General features: G+C 35.5%; 2 protein-coding genes across 2 annotated transcripts; both read right to left on the bottom strand.

The window, feature by feature from the left end:
* Positions 1 to 518: 518 nt before the first annotated feature.
* LOC102540921 (olfactory receptor 4P4-like) lies at positions 519 to 1,451 on the bottom strand. Its single transcript, XM_006214124.3, has one exon. The coding sequence runs from the start codon at positions 1,449 to 1,451 to the stop codon at positions 519 to 521; it is 933 nt and encodes a 310-aa protein (XP_006214186.2).
* A 9,504-nt stretch (positions 1,452 to 10,955) lies between these two features.
* On the bottom strand, positions 10,956 to 11,885 carry LOC102539780 (olfactory receptor 4P4-like). Its single transcript, XM_006214031.3, has one exon. It carries the CDS (start codon positions 11,883 to 11,885, stop codon positions 10,956 to 10,958), a length of 930 nt encoding a protein of 309 aa, XP_006214093.2.
* Positions 11,886 to 20,151: the final 8,266 nt, after the last annotated feature.

Below are 20,151 nucleotides of genomic sequence, written 5' to 3'. Positions count from 1 at the left end.
TTTGTTTAGATCCTAGATAACTAATTTTTACTTTTTAAGTAGCTGCAGTGAATATGGGAAATCATGGGCTGAGTAGAAAATATGACGTTAAATTTCTGATGCTCTTTTTTGATGAGAGATCGGGGGAATAACCAGGTCATCTGGACCCTTTTGGTCTGGGATGTGCAATGTGAGTGTAGCTTACATATATTTGGAGATTCATTCATGGAACTAAAATAGGGAATCTGGAAAGGTGACTTTCAGTTCACAACTTACGGAAAAAAACCCAAAGGGAAAAAAATATCAAAATAAAATGTAACAGAGTTTCAACAAGGAAATGATGACTCAGATTACAGAAAGATGTAAATAAGAAACAGGGATGGATAGAAAAAGAAAACAGTGCTTCAATGTAAATTGTAATATTAATGAACTGACGCTAGTGTCTGTCTGTTTTCCCTACGGCAAAGTTCATTGTTTAATAAACTTAAGTAAGCAAATATCACGTGAATAAAGCATGTAATGAGGAGGGAAAGTGCCTTTCAGATGATATGCCTTCCAAGCAAAAATGGTTTCTGGCACCACACTTTCCTCAAGGCATTTTTCATCTCCGTGTTTCTGAGGGTGTAGATCAGAGGGTTGAACATGGGGGCAATGATGGTGTAGAAAAGAGCAAACACTTTGTCTTCTGGCAGAGTGGTGGCCGGTCTGATGTAAATGAAGACAACAGGCATGAAGAACAGGACCACAACTGTGATGTGGGAGCTGCACGTGGAAAGCGCTTTGCCACGGCTCTCTGCGGGGTAAGCCTTGACGGTGTGTAATATCAAAAGGTATGACAGCATCAAGACCACAAAGGTCACCAAACCCATCGTGCCTGAATTGGCAACCACTAAGATCCCAACTCTGTAGGTGTCCGTGCAGGCCAGTTTCAGCAAAGGATACACATCACAGAAATAGTGATCTATTTCATTGGGGCCACAGAAAGGTAAGTTAATGGTGAGGAGACACTGGACAAAGGAATGCAGAAATGCCCCAGCACAACAAGCAATGACCACGGCATAACACCGCTGCCTGCTCATGACGACGGCGTAGTGGAGGGGTTGGCAGATGGCCACGTAGCGGTCGTAGGCCATCCCTGTGAGGATTAACACCTCAATCCCCCCAAAGAAGTGCATGGCAAAAAGTTGTGTCATGCAGCCAGTATAAGAAATCACATTACTTTCAGCCAGCAAGTCAGTGACTAACTTGGGCGTCACTGTTGAGGTGTAGCACAGATCTGAGAGAGCAAGGGAATTAAGGAAGAAATACATGGGTTGGTCATTTAGCTGACTACACGTGATAGAAACCATGGTAAGGAAGTTTCCCATCCAAATAGCTATGTAACAAAGTAAGAAAAGCAGAAAGCACACGTTTTTAATTTTCTTATTCTGGGAAAGTCCCAGCAGAATAAATTCAGTGACATTGTTTTCCATGGACTAATGGAGGGAAAACTCAGCAGGTTTTCCTGAAAAAAGAAGATAATAGATCATCATAAAGAATCTTGACCAAGCATAATGTGAATCAGAGTGAGTGCTGTAGAAATGAATTCATTTATGGAATCAGATTCCTATACTCTAGTTTAAAATAATTGATTCTGAACTTTGTTGGGATAGGCTTACCATATAAATTACCAGGTTAATTTCTAGAGTGAAAGGGAATAATATTAATAGGGGCACTTGGTCAAGGCATAAACAAAGCCATATATTTATCTTCTATATAGATGCAGAGTGAGCCAAGGGAAGATACATTTATTTTCCTGGAGTAGCTCGCTTGATTGACAGGGTAAAATGTCTGGGCTCAAAGTGAAACAAGTGAGATGAGTCGTAAAACTTCAATCTTTTGTTTTTAAACTGTGGAATTTGTATTCTTAAAATACTGTACTTCAATATTATTTGTATGTTTATTTTTGCTGCAGCTATACAGCAAAAAACAACATTTATTATAATAAATACATATTAAAATATTATTTTGTATTTTTCAAATATTTCACTTAAATATTATCTTGATCATTGAATTGTTTGCACACAAAGCAAGTACTTCATTTGCCTCAGCTCAGTCCTGATGCTGGAAACATCACTGTATGTTTAACAGTATTACAGAGAGCAATAAAAAAATGTGATATCAGGTGAAGCTTAAGTCCTTAAGTCTTTAAGTCAAAAGAAATGAAGACATAATAATAATTAAATACATAAAATTGAGATATTAGGTTGCCTCCAATACTAAGCCAGAACAATACATACAGATGTGAGTGGCACTTATGTGACACAGATTGGACCTCAATCATTGTTTATAATGAGAGAAGGATTGCACGAATTGGTAAAATATGATTTCACTCTTTTCTCTTGTTATTTTTAGAAGTGACTTGATGATTTCTTCTAGAAATAATGATCATTTTATACACAGTACATCCCAAGGAATATTTTTAGAATATCACATATATACTTCATAATTCTGTAGTCAGAAATAACACATAAAAGTTATTTTTAAAAGGTGCTTTAGTTTTGGTCGAGGATAATTTCATTTCCAAGAATTACTCTGCTTCTATAGTTATAACACACCTTAAGTCCTTTCCAAGGATCTAAAATCACTTTAATACTTAACTCACACAGCCCTTGAAGAAAAGCTTATTTTTATAGGGAAAAATACAAGTAGAAAAATTCCATTAATTCATAGGCAGGGAAGTTTGAAACTCTCTTTCTCTAGCCTTCTCTTTCAGGTTGACTAGATATCCTAGAAGCAGTTTTAAACATTTCACATGATTGAATCATCAGTCCTAACAAGGGTCCAGTGATCTTTTTATCATCTCACTTTAATGAAAATGAAACCAAGTACCCTTTACAATTTGGATAAACACTGATTGATACTAAAGGCTATTTTAATGCATCTTTTAATTATTTTCTCACTATCTCACTGTATACTTACTACACAGAGTAGCAGAGGAGGCAGGGGAAGAGTAATGAATCTCCACTCTGGTTCATTCCTTTCATTTATTTTAATTTGTACCTATTTTTCTTTATTATTTTTCTTTTCTGCCTAAAATGTAAGACACGCATTTGATTAAGCTATCAATTCTTTTTACTTTTCTCTCACATACCCCATATGTGACTGAATGCTATAATTTCTTCATGAATTCCCCAAAATCATACCCCCCCCCAAAATCTACTTCATTTTGACATCTACTGAGGCATTGGACACCAATTATTCACTACATGTACTTAAGTAGTAGAAAGTTACTATATAAAATGCTTGTACAACTTGGAGAAAAAGGGGAATGAACATACAAAATCAGCATATTTATAGGCAAGTGTTTAATTTATCATATATATACAAACTTTAAATTTTTTGTATGGAAGTAATTATTATTTACTCTAAATTATTATTTACTTACCAGACGATTATGTCATTAGATAAATTCCTTTATCTCTGAGTAAAAGGTGGCATTCAGTATTTTGGATACAGTCAGAATCTTAACTTCATTGCTAAAGATTAATGAATTTCAGCATGAAATCAGCTCATCTGAATCCTGGTTCTAGGACTTTCCTGTTTTCCTCATGGAAACTAGCATTCTCTCCTGATTTGTGAAACTAAAATGAAATAAAATCAGCACTGGCATTTATGTTGAATAATGCTTCTGTTTTCTATCCAATAGTTGTGATTCTGTGGCTGAAAATGTACATATAAGCTTTCTGTTTAATTTCCAAGTGGCATTTAAAGTAGATTACCTGGGAGATTATAACCTCAAACCTCCCTGTCACTTTTTCTAAGGGATGAAACAGCTCCCAAAAGAAAAGCTGATCAATTTACAGCTGAAAATGATTTACTTGCTCTCATGTCCTTAAAAAGCATTTATGCCACAGTTAATAATCCCTCATCCACTGAGGAGTTTGAGCACAAACCAAGCACCTGCGTTCAATGTTGAGAAGCCATCAATCCTTTTTATGGAGACAAAATCTGAAAAAAAAAAAAAAACACTGGGGAACAAGGTTGAACAGAGGTAAAATTAGAAAATACCAAAGAGAGCAAAGGCCACTGAAATCAGAACCAAGTTTTGAAGTTTGGTTTACTACTGAATGAATTGTTTGATAAGTGAATGGAAAACTTCCTGTGTGTAACCTCAAATCTGAATGGCCCTGCTACCCCTCTAGTACCCACTAGTTGCTTTAATACCTACTTTTAAATTTTTATTTGTTTAAAATATCTAATTGCCTTATTGCTGTAGATATTTAATTGAATTGCATTATCATCAGAAGAGGTGGTCAAAGTAATGTGGATTTGGAGAAAATTAATTTATAGCATAACATGTGATGTTTAAAAATTAATCTCTGTGTGCATAAATGGAACGGACACTCGAGCGTCTCTGGTTTAGGTGAGTTATACCTGTCTGTGAGAGCTCATCAAATCTACAAATTCTATTTACACACAAGCTTAGAATTTTTATGGATTTCTAGTTCATTGAAATGTAATCAACATTATTGACGTATTTTTGTTCATTTTTTTCTGACCCGAATACAAACACTGTCTCTCTTTTGATTAGTACTTGTCTGATCAATTTTTATCCTTCCCTTTAACCATTCTGCACCTTTACTGTTTAGGTATGTCTCTTTACAATATATTTCTGTATTTTAAAATCTAGTCTGACAGCCATTGACTTTTAATTCAATAATTTATATCAACTGATAAATTGTGATTACTTATATATATATATTAATTTATTTCTACGGTTCTGTATCTGTTTCCATTTGTTAGCAAGTTTTTTAAAATGTTATTTATTTATTCAATTTGGATTTTCTGATAATTTCTTTTTTAATTTTATTTTTAATTGAAGTGTAATGATTCAATATGTTTTTGTTTTTAATCTGTCATCTTTTCTTTTTTTTTAAGTAACATTTTATTTTTTCTCATTTTGTTTTTCTCCTAAAATCTTGGAAATTTTTATTTTTGTCATTGCTATAAAGATTTGTCACATGCATAATCCAATTTATTACTGAAAAACAGGAGAATATTTTTACTTTCTCTAGCTTCTGCGGCAATCCATACAATTTAGGGCATAACCTCCACCGATATTGCCACCAGTTTAGGGCTTGGTGATGGTAGCAGACATTGTAACAAGAGGTTTAAAGAATGAAGTAAACAAGGATTCCATGTGAACAGCAATTGATGACAGGTCAGTCAGTCCTAAGAAGTGGACTCCTTTATTTCAGTAAAAATGATGGGATCCTGAAGTGGTTGACCTCAAGCGACCTCAGGTCTTTGCTAGAGACAAGGTGGTCCAAGCCCATCTTATAGTGGTCCCAGTGGGAACACAGACCCACTCTGTGTTTATGTCTGGAGCTCCAACGTGCGTAACAGAAATAGGCATTCTTGGTGACAGAATCCTTGCATTGGCTTTCTGCTTCTTTCTATCTCCAAGTATAAACCCCTGGAATATAATTTCCCTATCAGTATAGTGCAGCCAAAGTAACAGTGCATCTCTAATGGTCATGCATGGATTAAGGTCACCATAAAAACTTGGACGATACAGAAATGTTAATTTCTATTACATGTTCTACTCAATTTACTTGTTTTGCCTGAAGGTAGATGTATCCTGGACACTGACAACGACGTTTATAAATTGTTTAGGTGATGACTTCAAGTGTACCTCTTGTTTCAGATTCAGTAAAGTGACTGAGAAAAGAATTATATCAGTGTCTGAGAATCCAGGCCCTGAAACATAATGGTATCGGCCCCTCCAAGTGAAGGACAAGGTGGTAAATCTATCACTACTAAGAAACTCAGTGCTTGAAAGGACTTTTGAATTCTGGAGGCAACACTTAGCAACATTTAAGTTAACTGCTCTGACATGTTAACTGAGTCAACCAAAAGGCTGCCAATTTTGAGAGGGATTCAGTGTGAAAGATTCCCATGTTCAGACTGCTGTGAAAGTCACTTTGCTATATTTGTGCTTTCAAGCCCAGAAGACCACACAGAGATGCTAAGTGGAGCCTCAGTAAAGCCCAGGTAGGAGGATTGCAGCCAAGATACCCACAGTTTTGGAGCAAATCATTACACTGTTTTTGTAGGCAATTATTCACCTTTTTGAGAAATTGATCCTGACTAGATATTAAGGCCTAGTAGAAATCAAAAACCTGAACCTAGGGCATCAAACAAACATAATATGTGAATTGATCATCATGATACAGGTTTTATCTTATCCACCAAGTTTGGAAGTGATTAGCAGCAACACACTGTCAAGTCAAAATGATACCAAATAGGTTCGGTTTGAACAGGTCTGGTGGCTCAAGAAATGTTCATGAGACTCCTACCAAATTGTTTTTTTTTTCCCCTCAGTCAACACTGTGGCCATATGGGGTTGTTGGCTGAGGAGGAAAAATATAATTGCATCTGTCTGCATTTAGTTCTACAAGAAAATTTGGCATTTTTCGTTACATGAAATGTTACAACATTAAAGCCTTAGACATGAATGTCCCCAAAAGATGGAGGTTAAGAAAATCTTCTCAAGTATCAAAAAACCTCAGCCAATGCATTTGATTGTCTACTCTGTATAGACCAAGAGATATGCAGATGCATGGATCTATTCCAGTCCATGGTATTTGCCAGTGCTTTCACTGGATGTTTAAGGATTTAGACAGCATAGGGCAGAAGGTGTGAAAAAGAGATATATGGATAAACTTGATGGACAAAATGAGAAAATATCTGATTCATATAAATGCTCATCAAATGGTGTGCAGTTCAGGGGAAATTCTCCATAATGGTAGACAAGATTATATGTTTTGTGAATTAGAGTCATCCTCTTTTCCAGGTACCCACTTTCTTACTCGATTGATCTAGTTATAAAGTGACCATGGTGGTAATGCTGTGTAACAAACAACCCCAAGCTTAGTGATGTAACAAACCAACTTACTATGCACATAGACTCTGTGGATCAGGAATTTAGACATAATGAATACAGCTTGTCTATGCTCCATGATGTCTGGGGTCTCAGCTGGGAAACTCAGAGGTTGAAGGTGCAGGCAGCTGAAATCATCTAAGGCCATATAGAATTACATGGCTGGCAGTTGGTTCTGGCTGTAGGCTGGGACTCAGCTGAGCTCTTGGTCATAAAATTCTGTATCTGGCCTGTATGCATAGTCTTTCCATGTGCACTAGTTTGGGTTTCTGTACAATATGGAAGCTGGGTCTCAAGAGTGAAGACCCCAAGAGAACAAAGTGAAAGAGCATGTTTATAATAACCACCCTTGGAAGTCACACAAGTTTACTTCTGCTGTGTTGTATTGGTTGGAGGCTTCACCCAAGTTTAAGGAGAGGACACAGAGACCCCACCAATTTATGGATATAGTGTCAAGGCCACATTGTAATAAGAACACATAGGATGGGAAATACTGCTGTGGCCACTTTTGTAAGCAACTATCTGTCACACCAGCAGCGAGAGCCTAATATGTACCATTGCTCAGGGAGACTGCTCAGTCCTGCGGTGGCAAGTTGACTACACTAAAAGCCTTCCATCAAGGATGGGGCAGAATTTGTCCTCACAGAAACACATACTTATTCTGGATATGGATTTGCCTTTCCTGTTGATGATGCTTATACCATCAACACAATCTGTAGATTTATGGAATGTCTTATTCATCATCATGTTGGCTAGTATAGCATTGATTGTGATCACGTAACTTGTTTCACAGTAAAAGAATAGTAGTGAAAACTACATGAGGAATTCATGGATCCTGTGATGTACCCTGTTATGAACTGAATTATGTCCCTGAAATTCATGTGTTGAAGTCTTAACTTCAAGTACTTCAGAAGTGACTGTATTTGGAAATGGGGCCTTTCAAGAGGTATTTAAGTAAAAATGAGGCTATTAGGGTGGGCACTAATTCAATCTAATCAGTGCCTTTATAAGAAGAAAAAATTTGTACACCCAGAGAAGCCCAGGGATGTGGTGCATAGAGAAAAAACCATGTGAGGACACAGTCAGGAGGCAGCCATGTGCAGGTCAATGAGACAGACCTCTGGAATCACTAAACCTGCAGACACCTAGATCTTGGACTTCCAGACTGCAGAACTTACAAGATACAAATTTCTGTGGTTTAAGCCACCTATTCTGTGGAATTGTGTTATGGTAATCCTAGAGAACTAATGCACAGACTTGATACAGTGGAAGAATGATGTAATAAACTTTCAAAGTGGCAAATTCAGAGACAACACTCTGAAAATTTGGAGTTATATCTTTAAGAATGTTTTGACCAATGTAAAATGTTTCTTCTGTAGTTAATAAATAGCCGTAATGAAACGTTATGGAAATCAAAGGATGCAAAGGCAAGTACCTCCTTTCATGATTACCCTAAAATCTATTTAGAGAAATTTTGCTCAGGTGGTTTACAGGTCTTAGTTATGGAGACAGTGCTTACATCAGGGAACTTGGCAATTATTTTATTGAACTGGAAATTGAAATGATCACCTGGACATTTTGATAGAAAAAAATAAAAGGGGGGGCTGGAGTGATTGGTAATGATGACTAGGGTAAATTTGGTTGTTGTGCCACAATGAGGAATGGGTGACCAATATCTGGAACCTGAGGGATTCTAAAAGGCATCTCTTAAAATTTCCATAACTAATAAAAAATTAATAAAAAATTAAAGTATCAAAAATGACAAAATCTTTAAGGTGTCAGACTTTAAGGGATGAACATCTGATTCACACTATTAGATAATGGAATCCAATCGGGTGAAGGGTAGGCTGAGGTCAAAGCAAAGGTGGAGAAAAATTACAGGAGATAAAGTTACAGCCAGCCCTCCATATCTGTGGGTTCTGCATTTGCCAATTCCACCAATCACTGATCAAAAATATTCGGAGAAAACAATTTCCAGAAGGTTCCAAAAAGTAAAATTAAATTTGCTGGGCACCAGCAACCATTTACCTAGCATTTACATTGTATTAGGTGTTTTAAGGACTATCTCAGAGATTTTTGCTGGTTCAATTCCAGACCACCACAATGAAGCGACTGTCACAACAAAGGAGTCACACAAATGTAAAAAGTATTTTTACACAACACTGTAGTCTTTTAAGTGTGCAGTTAGCATTGCATTATGTCTAAACAAAAATCAATGTACGTATCTTAATTTAAAAATACTTCATTGCTAAAAAATGTTAACCATCATCGAGCCTTCAGGGAATTGTAATCTTTTTACCATAGTAACTTCAAAGATCACCAATCATAGATCACCATAACAAGTATGATAAAATGAAAATGTTTGAAATATTGCGAGAATTACCAAATGTGACAGAGACCACACAGTGAGCAAAATGCTGTTGGAACAATTGTGCCAATAGACTTGCTTAATGCAGGTTGCAACAAACCTTTGGTTTGTAAAAAAGTGCAATATCTGCGAAGGGCAATAAAATGAGGTGTGCCTACATACATAATCTAGAGGGGATTCAAGGTATACGGGAAGATGTGCATAGGTGATAAGCAAATACTGCACCATTTTATATAAGGATTTGCGTATCTGCACATTTTGGTGTCCTCAGAGGGTCCCAGAACCCATCTCCCACAGAGAGTGAGGGATGACTTTATAGATATTAACTAAAATTTTAACAAGGACCATTGTAGTAATGCATACTGTTCATATATTTAATTGCATACTAATTTTAAAGTTCTTGTTTCTTATTTTATATTAAGAGGGTTTTGAGTATTAATTTTACAGTCAATTCTTAGTGTTAAAGATAATTTAAAGATTGTAATCTGAACTAGAAGAGAAACTAGCATTGAAATGAATATTTTTCAGAACGTTTAGGACGTTGTATTTCCTTTTTGGGAGGAAAAGAGTAAGGCCACCTTTGTAGAAGTGTCTTGTACAGTGAAAGCATATGGATATTATTGTTTTTTATATGGAGGTTCAAATATATATAGAGAAGTATCTGTAAGTACTGATTGGCCAAAGGAGTTAAATATGCCACTCATTCACCTATTATCCTCAGCTTAAAAATCCACATTTAAATGCTCTCCTCTGAGATGCTGGGAGTGAAATCTAACTACATTCCTCCTCTAACAGACATTTTTCTATGAGTTTCTGTTAATAAGAGCACACTAGAATGAGACTGGTAATCAAAAAGAAGGAATTAGAGAATTAGCTATATTTTTATTAAAGACTTTATATTTCAATAATTAAGAATGGTTATTCAGTCTTCAATTTTGGTCTAATATTTTAAGGACTGATAAATTATTTTACTCAAATCTAGTAAATATGAATAAATTTTTTTTACTTTTTTGCTCTTTGTATTTTTTATTGAAATATAGTAAGTTTACAATGTTGTTTCACTTTCTGCACAGCACAATACTTCAGTCATACATGAACATACATATATTCATTTTCATATTCTTTTTCACCATAAGCTACTACAGGATATCAAATACCGTTTCCTGTGCTATACAGTATAAACTTGTTTATCTATTTTATATATACCAGTCAGTATCTGTAAATAAAATTTATATCCACTTCTCACCATTCTCCACCTATCCATTTCCTGTAAAATTCAGCATTTCAGAAAAAAAGACTTTTGGGGGGGATGGCCTGTTAATAATGGACCACTAGATCTTTTTCAGATTCCTAAAGCATATCATTAGAATTCCAATGTCCCATAAATTGTATATTTTAAAAAGGAAAGAAAGAAAAGACTTCACTACACATTCAAAATAAAATATCAGATTAAGGAGGACTTAAGACAGGAGTACAAAGAGAACAGAGGAAAAATGAACATGAAACAATAAATTAAAATTGTCCAATCAGGAGAGGCCTGAGAAAATTCTAAAGATTCTGAGTTCCAACCCATTACCGGCTTTTCCAATCACTGCATATTCTTTGTATATCATTCCATATTATTTCAAGGGCTTTTAATATTTCTAGCTCTAAAGTGAAATTCTGAAGTGTTTTTCATATAAGTTACTTCCTTTCTGAAAGCAATTGATGATACAACATTTTCCTCACAGCATTCTTCATCTCCAGGTTTCTCAGCGTGTAGATCAGAGGGTTGAACATGGGGGCAATGATGGTGCAGAAAAGAGCAAATACTTTGTCTTCTGGAAAAGTTTCAGCTGGTCTAATGTAAATGAAGAGGACTGGCCCAAAGAATAGGACCACGACTGTTATGTGGGAACTACAAGTTGAAAGAGCTTTGGCACGGCTCTCCGCAGGGTAATCCCTGATGGTGTGCAATATCAGAAAATAAGACCCCATCAAAATCACAAAAGTGACCAAAGCAATCAGACCTGAATCAACAATTACCAGGAGACCGATTCTGTATGTATCAGTGCAGGCCAATTTCAGCAAAGGATACACATCGCAGAAGTAGTGATCGATCTCATTGGGGCCACAGAACGGTAAAAAGATGGTGAGAAGAAACTGACTGGCAGAGTGGATAAAACCCCCAGTGCAACAGGCTATGATGATTGCATTACACCTTTGTCTGCTCATGACGACGGTGTAGTGCAGGGGTTTGCAGATGACCACGTAGCGGTCATAGGCCATCCCGGTGAGGACAAAGATCTCAATGCCTCCAAGGAAGTGAAGGATAAAAAGCTGTGTCATGCAGCTACTGTAGGAAATGGTCTTCCTTTCTGCCAATAAATCAGTCATTAGTTTGGGCACCACTGTTGATGTGTAGCTAAGGTCTGAGAGTGAGAGGTAATTAAGAAAGAAATACATGGGTTGGTTAATGAGTGGACTGCATGTGATAGAAATCATTATGAGCAAATTTCCCATCCAAACAGCAATGTAGCAAAATAAAAATAATACAAAGCAGAGGATTTCAATGTTCTTGTTCTGAGATAAGCCCAAGAGAATAAACACAGTGACATTGTTCCTGTTTCCCATGGTCCAGTGCAATAAAAATGCATCGCAGTCCCCTGAAAAGACATGATGCATAAGTTGATGCCAGAAACGTTCATGGAGAAGACTGGTGCTAACACTGATATTATGAAGCTATGTTTAATGGACATGATCCCTGTGTTTCATAAAATGAAAAAGTGGTATTTAATACATGTTTAGTTTCTGATTAGTCTCATGGTGATTTTCACAAGTCAGTCTTTCAAGTTCAATCTCAACATTAATAAAAAATAAATGCATTTATTCGATCAGTAAAAAATATTTAAAAATACTTATTAGTTGCCAAATAGTTTCCATTTCTAAAGGAATGTACAGCTAAGTTCTTTGAAAGAACATTGCTCTGTATCTCTACAAACTCAAATTTGTTAAGGATGCAGGTATAAGTCACACAAAGTTTTCCTTTAATAATATGGAAGCCAATATAAGGTTTAACAATGGTCACTAGTGGAATGTCTGCTGCCTCACAATAAGTTTAGAATGAGGGAGAATACAAAATTAAATATTTATTTATATAATGATACATAGATATTTACCAAGTAGAAGCTAAAACTCTCTGCAAGAGGCCAATGAGATGGGTTTGAATAATTTTTGACTGCTTATCTTTTTTTAGTGATTTGGAAGAGCAAAATTCAGACATTTTATGACCGAAATATAATTCAGACATTTTATTTCTGGCACATCAGTAAGAAGCAGATACTGAATGAACCACAGATAAAGCAAAAATTAAAACTAAAAAAAGAGAAACAGAAGGCAGATTTGCCTTCATGACTTTGCTCTTACCTCAGGGTATCATATTTCACAAGTCAGTTTTTTTTTCTTTAGTGCTTTGAATTAGAGTATTTAATTTCTGTTCTATATTTGCCCAGTTTAAGACTTTTGCCAGAACCCGTATAAAATGTTAACACTGTACAGCTGAAAGAAAAAAGTTTATTTTGGGGAAAAGGTTTTTATGGGAAGACACACAGCTGGGGCCTAGGCTCCATTATGAATTACACTGTAGTGTGTGAATTTGGGTCCTAATCAATTTGTTTCTCTGAATTTCAGTTATCTCACTTAAAAAATGGTGATGCCTACTTAGACTTTGTCACATAGTCAGGGTACTTAAATCAATAAATAGCTATCACTTTATTAACCATCGAATTATTAATTGATGACTTTCTTATCTTAATTCTTGTTACTAAATCAGTAAAGTTCTCAATAATAAGTTCACTAAGTATGACTCCCATAGAGAAAATAAAATTTTAAAATCATTAAATTATTTTGTACTGGAAGAAAACTTTGCAATCTACTAGCCCAACTCCCTAGTTCTCAATAGAAGGGATTTGAATTAAATGCTTCTAGAAAATAGATAGAATGAGTAAGAGTAGTTTGAAACACCTCATAAGCCATTATATTAAATCAACAGGATTTGAGATATGAAAATACAGGCAAGTCATTGGGGTTGACCATAGCATCGGTTAACTTAGTTTGTATCTCATTGCTAATGAAAAATTAACATAGAACTGGTAACATATGGTCCAATTATTTTTTACTATAAATTTTGATCCCACAATGCATTATGAATTTTTAAAATCTTTATGTAAAATGTGTTAACCTGTAGCTACATTTTTCAACAATTAGTAAATTCTCTGCTCATCATTCTCTTTAATAAACTATGTTAACTATGTCACCTTCCAAATAAAAATTTCCTTTACAATGGAACTTTAAATTATTTGTATGGTGAATATGAAGATTTAGAATTAGCTTATTAGCCACTGAAGAGTAAGGTTTCATGCCTCCAATCATATCATGTAAATTTTTCCTTACCTATAAATAAATCAAAACTAATTTGAAAATAATATTTAAAATATTGGTTTGGCCAACTTTTAAAGTAACTACTTGTTCATTTGACTAGACATAAACAAAATCATTATTTTAATCATGGACATGGAAATAAACAATAATCTGAATTTTTTTCTTCCTCAAAATTATAAACAAGAAAATTTTGGCTTATACATAAAGAATTCTGAAGAATTTAAGGTCGTTGCAATCCTTAGACAAAGCCAACTGTTCTGTCTCCATTTCATATACTATTAATTTCCTTGCTAATTATATGTGGTCTGACCTTCTAATAAAACATTTTTGCTAATTATGTGTTTAAATTGCCAATCTTCTCCATTCCCAAGGCCACAGATAATTCTTGATTTTCCTTCCGGCAATATTCTCTTTTCATTAACTTCCTCATATACCTATAGTTCATCATGTATAAACTACACTTGTATTTCTGGCTTTTTAACTTTAGAGCGGGAGAAGATTTCTAGGTTCCATCCCTGAATCAGTCATCAATTTTAAGTGTGAACCCTTAACTTCATTTCCTTCAACACTTTTCTGTATCTAAAATGTAGAGAAATAGTTTCTCCCCTAAATAAATCAGAGCGTTATGAGATTCAAATTTAAAAATAGATGGAGAACTTTGAAAAAAGTAAAACACTATGCAAATGAAAGCAGTTTTAAGTTCAGTTTGATGTACGTACTGGAGTAATAACACCCTACAGAGTGAGTTGAGGCTTTCCAGATAAAGTGTATGTAGACACCTACCTAGTATTTAGCAAACCAGAGCTTGAAACCAGAGTTTTCTGAGTCTAGATCCTGAGTTCATACATAAAAGCTGTAGCTTCAAAGCAACAGAATAAATTTAATGTTAAAACCCTACCATTCCCCCAATTACCTATTATTTCATGTAAAACCAGGTAACCTCCAAAGTTACCATCCTTGAACATTTCAGCCATTCTAATTTTGATATGCACATTAACAAAATGAGATGAGAAATCAAGCCAACTTCTCTGTCTGTAAAAATATAGGTACTACTCAGACAGGACCACCAACTCTGTCTCTTCCTTTTACATATGGATGGAACCCATTTATAAAGAGTAAGAACGTTGTGCGGACACCCATGGACAGAACGCACTGAATCTCCTCACGCTCGCAGACATGAGCCACGCTACCACAACCACAAGCAGCGCCTCTGAAAGAGCATGGTGAGAAGAAAAGAGTGTAATTTGCTCTCTAGCATAGCCCTTCGTTCATTTTAAGAACTTGTATTCACTTGCCTTGTGGTCCCCATCTTTAAAATGATGAAGTTAGTCTTTATGATTTTTAAGATATGCTTCAGTTAAGATTTTGCATAAACCTTGGGCTCTACACTGTGGTTAAAGGTAAAGTTTGGGAAAACATTAAACCTAATGAAGTGGACTTGCCTGGGTTTATATTCTGGTTTTGCTAAGAATGAGCATGTGGCCTCAATGTGTTATTTAACTCTTCTCACAATGGGTCTGACAGTTCTTACCTTAGCTTACAATGGGGGCATTCTCACATGCCTGACGTTCTTCTAAACATCACATAAACATAAACTTTTTAATCTTCTCAGTAACTCTAATAAATAAAAATTAGTAGTAAACCTATTTTACACAAGGGGAAATTCAGTTTTAGAGGAATTAAGCAATTAGCCCAAGACCATAGACTCAATAACGGGCAGAGTCAAGATCTTAAACGTGCATCTCAGTTAGCAACACACTTAGCAAAACGTTACACTCTGTCACAGTTCTTGATACACACTGCAGACTCAATAAATATGATACTATTATTACTTGAAACAGAGGGTTTTGCTGACCCCAGTATTTAAATTTTTATTCTATGCCAAAGTGCACTCTGTACATCCTTAATCTGCATAACCCTAAATTTCTCAAGGACAGAAAGGCCATCTTGCATTCTGCTTTGAATTATTAAGAAGCGTCCGTTACACATTTAGTTTTGAATCCCAGTCACTCCTCCATGATCTGTGTGATTTCTGGCATGTGCTGGGTTTTTTTTGGATTATCACACTGCCAATGGGTGACTTCATTTAATTAGATAAAATATACGAGTCATTCAATGCAATAAATATTTCCAATTATTTTATCTTTGTTCTGTCCCTGGTCAAATATGAGATACCATTTATTTTACCAATCATCAGTAGATGTTTATTGAATGATTAAAATAAATAGCCTCAATGTTTTAGATGGTAAACAAATAAAATATTCAATCATTGAAATCTTCACCATCACAATTATTACAGGCAACAAGTCCAAGCAACAAACTAAATCGAGATAAAGCAAACAGAGACTCAAATTTTAAGGTATCTCCATTTGGTTTTTAGTGACTGCCAAGGGTCTTTGGTTAACTTAATTCTTGTGACAGTGGTTACTGCAGGGATTTTTTTGGGGGGGGAGGATTTGTTTTGTCTCACTTTCTTGGTAGACTCTAAATTACTTATTTTCTTAATCAATCCTTTGCCAACTTTCTACCAAATTTCCGATAATATTTTTTCTCATTTGAAACTTGCTATTCAGCCAAGCATCAATTCCCTGTCACTGCCTGACCATTCCTTTAGAACGTCATGTCACTCTCAACAAGCAACTCTTTGAATTTATTACTGCCTTAACCTCAAAACAAATTAGTCTGTACATTTCAGAGAAAATGCCTGTATTTAACTTCAGCAGGCAGTCAATCTGTTGTCCACACAGTAAAGGGAAGAATACATTCAGCTCTCACCCAGGCAGGCAGGATAATGGGAAGGAGGTGAAATAATTCACCACACGTGTTCCTCCACTTTAATTGTGAATCCGTTCACATCCCTTCCTGTCGGAGTTGTCATTCTTTTCTCATTGAGATTCTGGTCATTCACCTCCTGTTCAGAGTATTTCATTTCACTCAGCACTGTTCATTAGACATTCATAGAAAAAAAAAGTGTCTCATTTTAGAGAAACTGACACCTGTCACTCAAGCAAAGAATAAGAGTTCACGGATTCAGAAAAACTTAGGCAAGTGGAACACCATGAATATCCAAATGAGTCAAATCACAGACTATATTTTCAATCCTAAAATTACTCCTAGAGATTTTCTGGCTTACATAATTAAATATTTAATAACTCTATGTTCTAAAACTGCATCTGTTTCATTCCAGAACCTTGACTATTCCTTACAAGTTGTTTGGATTTACATTCCCAGGTCATAAGCTCACCAGGTGGATTTCCTTTAGATCCAAGTCAACAGATCCATGGAAGTTAGGATTGAATCTGGATTATAAATACTATGCGAGCTACAATTAACAACTGTGTGTGATTTACAAATCTCAGTCATTAGACGCTCCTCCTGGGCCCCAGTGACTGAATTCCCCTGCACTTTACTCAAAGAGTTTTGCGATTAAAAAACAGTATGTGGGGCTTTTGCCTTGAGGGACTTACCCTTTCCATAATTCTAACCTGATTGAGAAATAAAGGACAGCTCTGGACCTTAGGATCACTAATGGTCTTCACCTCTCCTCAAAAAGTCTTTATTGTATTCTCTGAGAGCTTTATTATAATGAGTTTTAGTTTATTTCCAAGTATTAGTTTCCTGGAAGATTATAAACTAATCTATTAAGGAACTATTAATCCTAAGGAAACATATTTTTTTAACCTTTATTAATGAATAATTGATGAATATCATTGTATATATTTAAAGTTACAACGTGATGACTTTATGTACATATACATTGTGGATTTATTACCAAGATTAAGGGAATTAACACATTCATCACCTCACACAGTTAACTACTTGTTTTGTATGTGGTGAGTCTGTGTAAGATCTACTATCAGCAACTTTTAGGTATACAAAACCATCGATTAATGATAGGCACCATGCTGTGCATTAGATCCTCAGAATTTACTCTTCTTATAACTGAAAACACATATCCTTTGACCTAGATTACCCCATGGAAAGCTGTTTGAAGACACATTCTTTGAGATGCCTCCTACGGTCAAGGTCATGTTTTCACAATTATTCCTGTTACTAATTTGGAAGAACTTCCATGAGATCCCCTCTGGCTTCCCCTTTTCTGTTCTTGCAGACATCCTCAGGGCTCTGCTTTGCATCCCCTGCTCCTGGATCTTTCTAGCCTTACTTCCTCCCCAGAAAGAACAGTTAATCCTATGGCTCCGCTATGCTCCAAAGTGAAAATACCCAAATATGTCTTGCTATATGGGCTTTTAAACTATGAATTTTGAAAAGGTATATAAAGGATATTATCTCCATAGCTACATATAAACACTGTTAATATACATATTATGTATATGCATGGATAAAACACATTTGACGCTCACTGTAGATACATTTTTTCCAAACTACTTTTCAGCCATCATAGTGTCACTAACTCTTGAAAAAGACATAAAAACAAACAAAACAATACAATTGCTCTCCTTCTGTTTCCAGAGATACTTACATTCAACACCTTAGAATATTTTACATTGATCGTCAATCTTTCTTTTTTTGCATATGTAAACCTCATACGTGTTTTATAACTTCTTATCATGGATCATTTTTCCTCAGTTTTATTAATTGATGTTGTAATATTATCCCTTGTGCATTAAATTATTTATGGAAAATATTTTGCCCAAGAAAATTTCAGTTACTTTGGTAACACAATACACAAATTTAATAAAAATGAGTTCTGAATAGTGTACTTACTTTGATGGTACATTGATAGTTAAAAAGGGCACTGCATTGAAAAAGAGAAGAATCAGAAGGTTTCCTGACCAGTGACTCAAACAAAACTAGATTAATTCTCTGCAGATATCATCAGAATTGCTTTTCTGGAAGAAATCCTATTGTTTTGCAAGGGAGATCAAGAGCGAGATACCCCTGCATCCATCTTGAATTTACAGAAAAATATAGATCCATTCCACAGGGATATGTCTGGTCTTTCAGCTGTGGATATAATTTAGTTTCACCTGATCTGAGTGTCAAAAGCAAACATATTTATATACCTGCTAAAGGAATGTGCACACAGACTCCCTAGGAGTCATCAGTTTTATACCTATGCCTGGAGGAAATTTTCTCTGAAAGAGCTAAATATAAACTGAAGGAGATCATAAGAATTTATTCTTTAAAGCTAGAAGACATTGTTTGTCCAAAAGCATTTATAATAAAGAACTTTGCCATAATCACCAGCCAGTCATCCATGGTTATATTCCTCAGTCCTCCTGAGAATTTCCAGGCTGTAAATGCGCTTTTCACTTGTGCATTCGCTGGCTCTGGCCACTGCGTCGCTAGAGGGCAGTATTCTTATTCAGACCCAAGACAGCTCAGAAAATTCTGCTGGCTCTAGCTCATTTTCCTTTTTTGAAAAGCAGGGGGGAAACATGCAGCCCTACAGAAGGACAGGGTTTCCTTTGGAGGAAGTCTCTATTTCTCAGGAGGGGAAAAACAAGAGAATCACGATGAAAGATGCAGAGTGCCAGGAATATTGTGAACAAAGCAATACAGTTCTAGATGTATGAGTCACTTAACAATAAAGTTACTAATCAGCTGGTGCCATGCTCCCCGAGGTTCCAGGGTGTTTACCCTCACATTTGTTTCCATTTCTCAAATGGAAGCTGGGGTTTTGCAAGGAAAAGGAAAAAAAGAGAATAATCAAACCAATTCAGCTTTTCTTTTCTTCTCCTTTTGGCAAAATGGAAAAATCCACACAACTGTGAAACATCTATTAGGACTCAATATTATAGATAATTACAAGACACTAGGTACAATTAATTGCCTTTGGTATACAGCAAATTCTTGTTGCTTATCTATTTACATACAATAGTTTGTATCTGATAACCCCATACCCCTAATGTGTCCCACCCTTCTCCCTCTCTCCTTTGGGAACGTAAGTTTGTTTTCTATGTCTGTGAGTCTATTTCTGGTTTGTAGATAAGTTCATTTGTATCATTTTTTTAGATTCCACAAATGTGATGCCATATCATATTTGTCATTCTCTGGCTTATTTCACTAAGCATAATATTCTGTAGGACCATCTATGTTGCTGCAAATGGCAATATTTTATTCTTTTTTCATTTGTTCAGTAATTATCTCTTTAAATATTTTTCTTATTGTTACTCAAACCCTGGAGTCTGATAGATGATGCCAAATAGGTACTATATATATATATATATATTTTTTTTTTTAGAATATCATTGGTTATTTTGTGTCATAGGAACAGGTTCTTAATGACTGTCAGATGGACAAGAATAGGAATAAGAACAGTGCTCAATTTGTTGATGAAGCACTAGCGTAGAAACACAAAAACACAGAGAGAATATGCGTCCTGTTTGCCCACTTTTCTCTCTCAGCAGTGAGTCCAGCAGGTGATGCGAAGGGGTCTCTTTCACAGTCATGGTCTCACGGAACCATGGAATGAAAAGCAGAAAAGCTTGAGAAG

This window comes from Vicugna pacos, chromosome 10 (genome assembly GCF_048564905.1).
Source record: "Vicugna pacos chromosome 10, VicPac4, whole genome shotgun sequence".
NCBI lineage: Eukaryota > Metazoa > Chordata > Mammalia > Artiodactyla > Camelidae > Vicugna > Vicugna pacos.
Note: the sequence above shows the minus strand (reverse complement) of the source record. Positions and strands in the feature narration are given on the sequence as shown.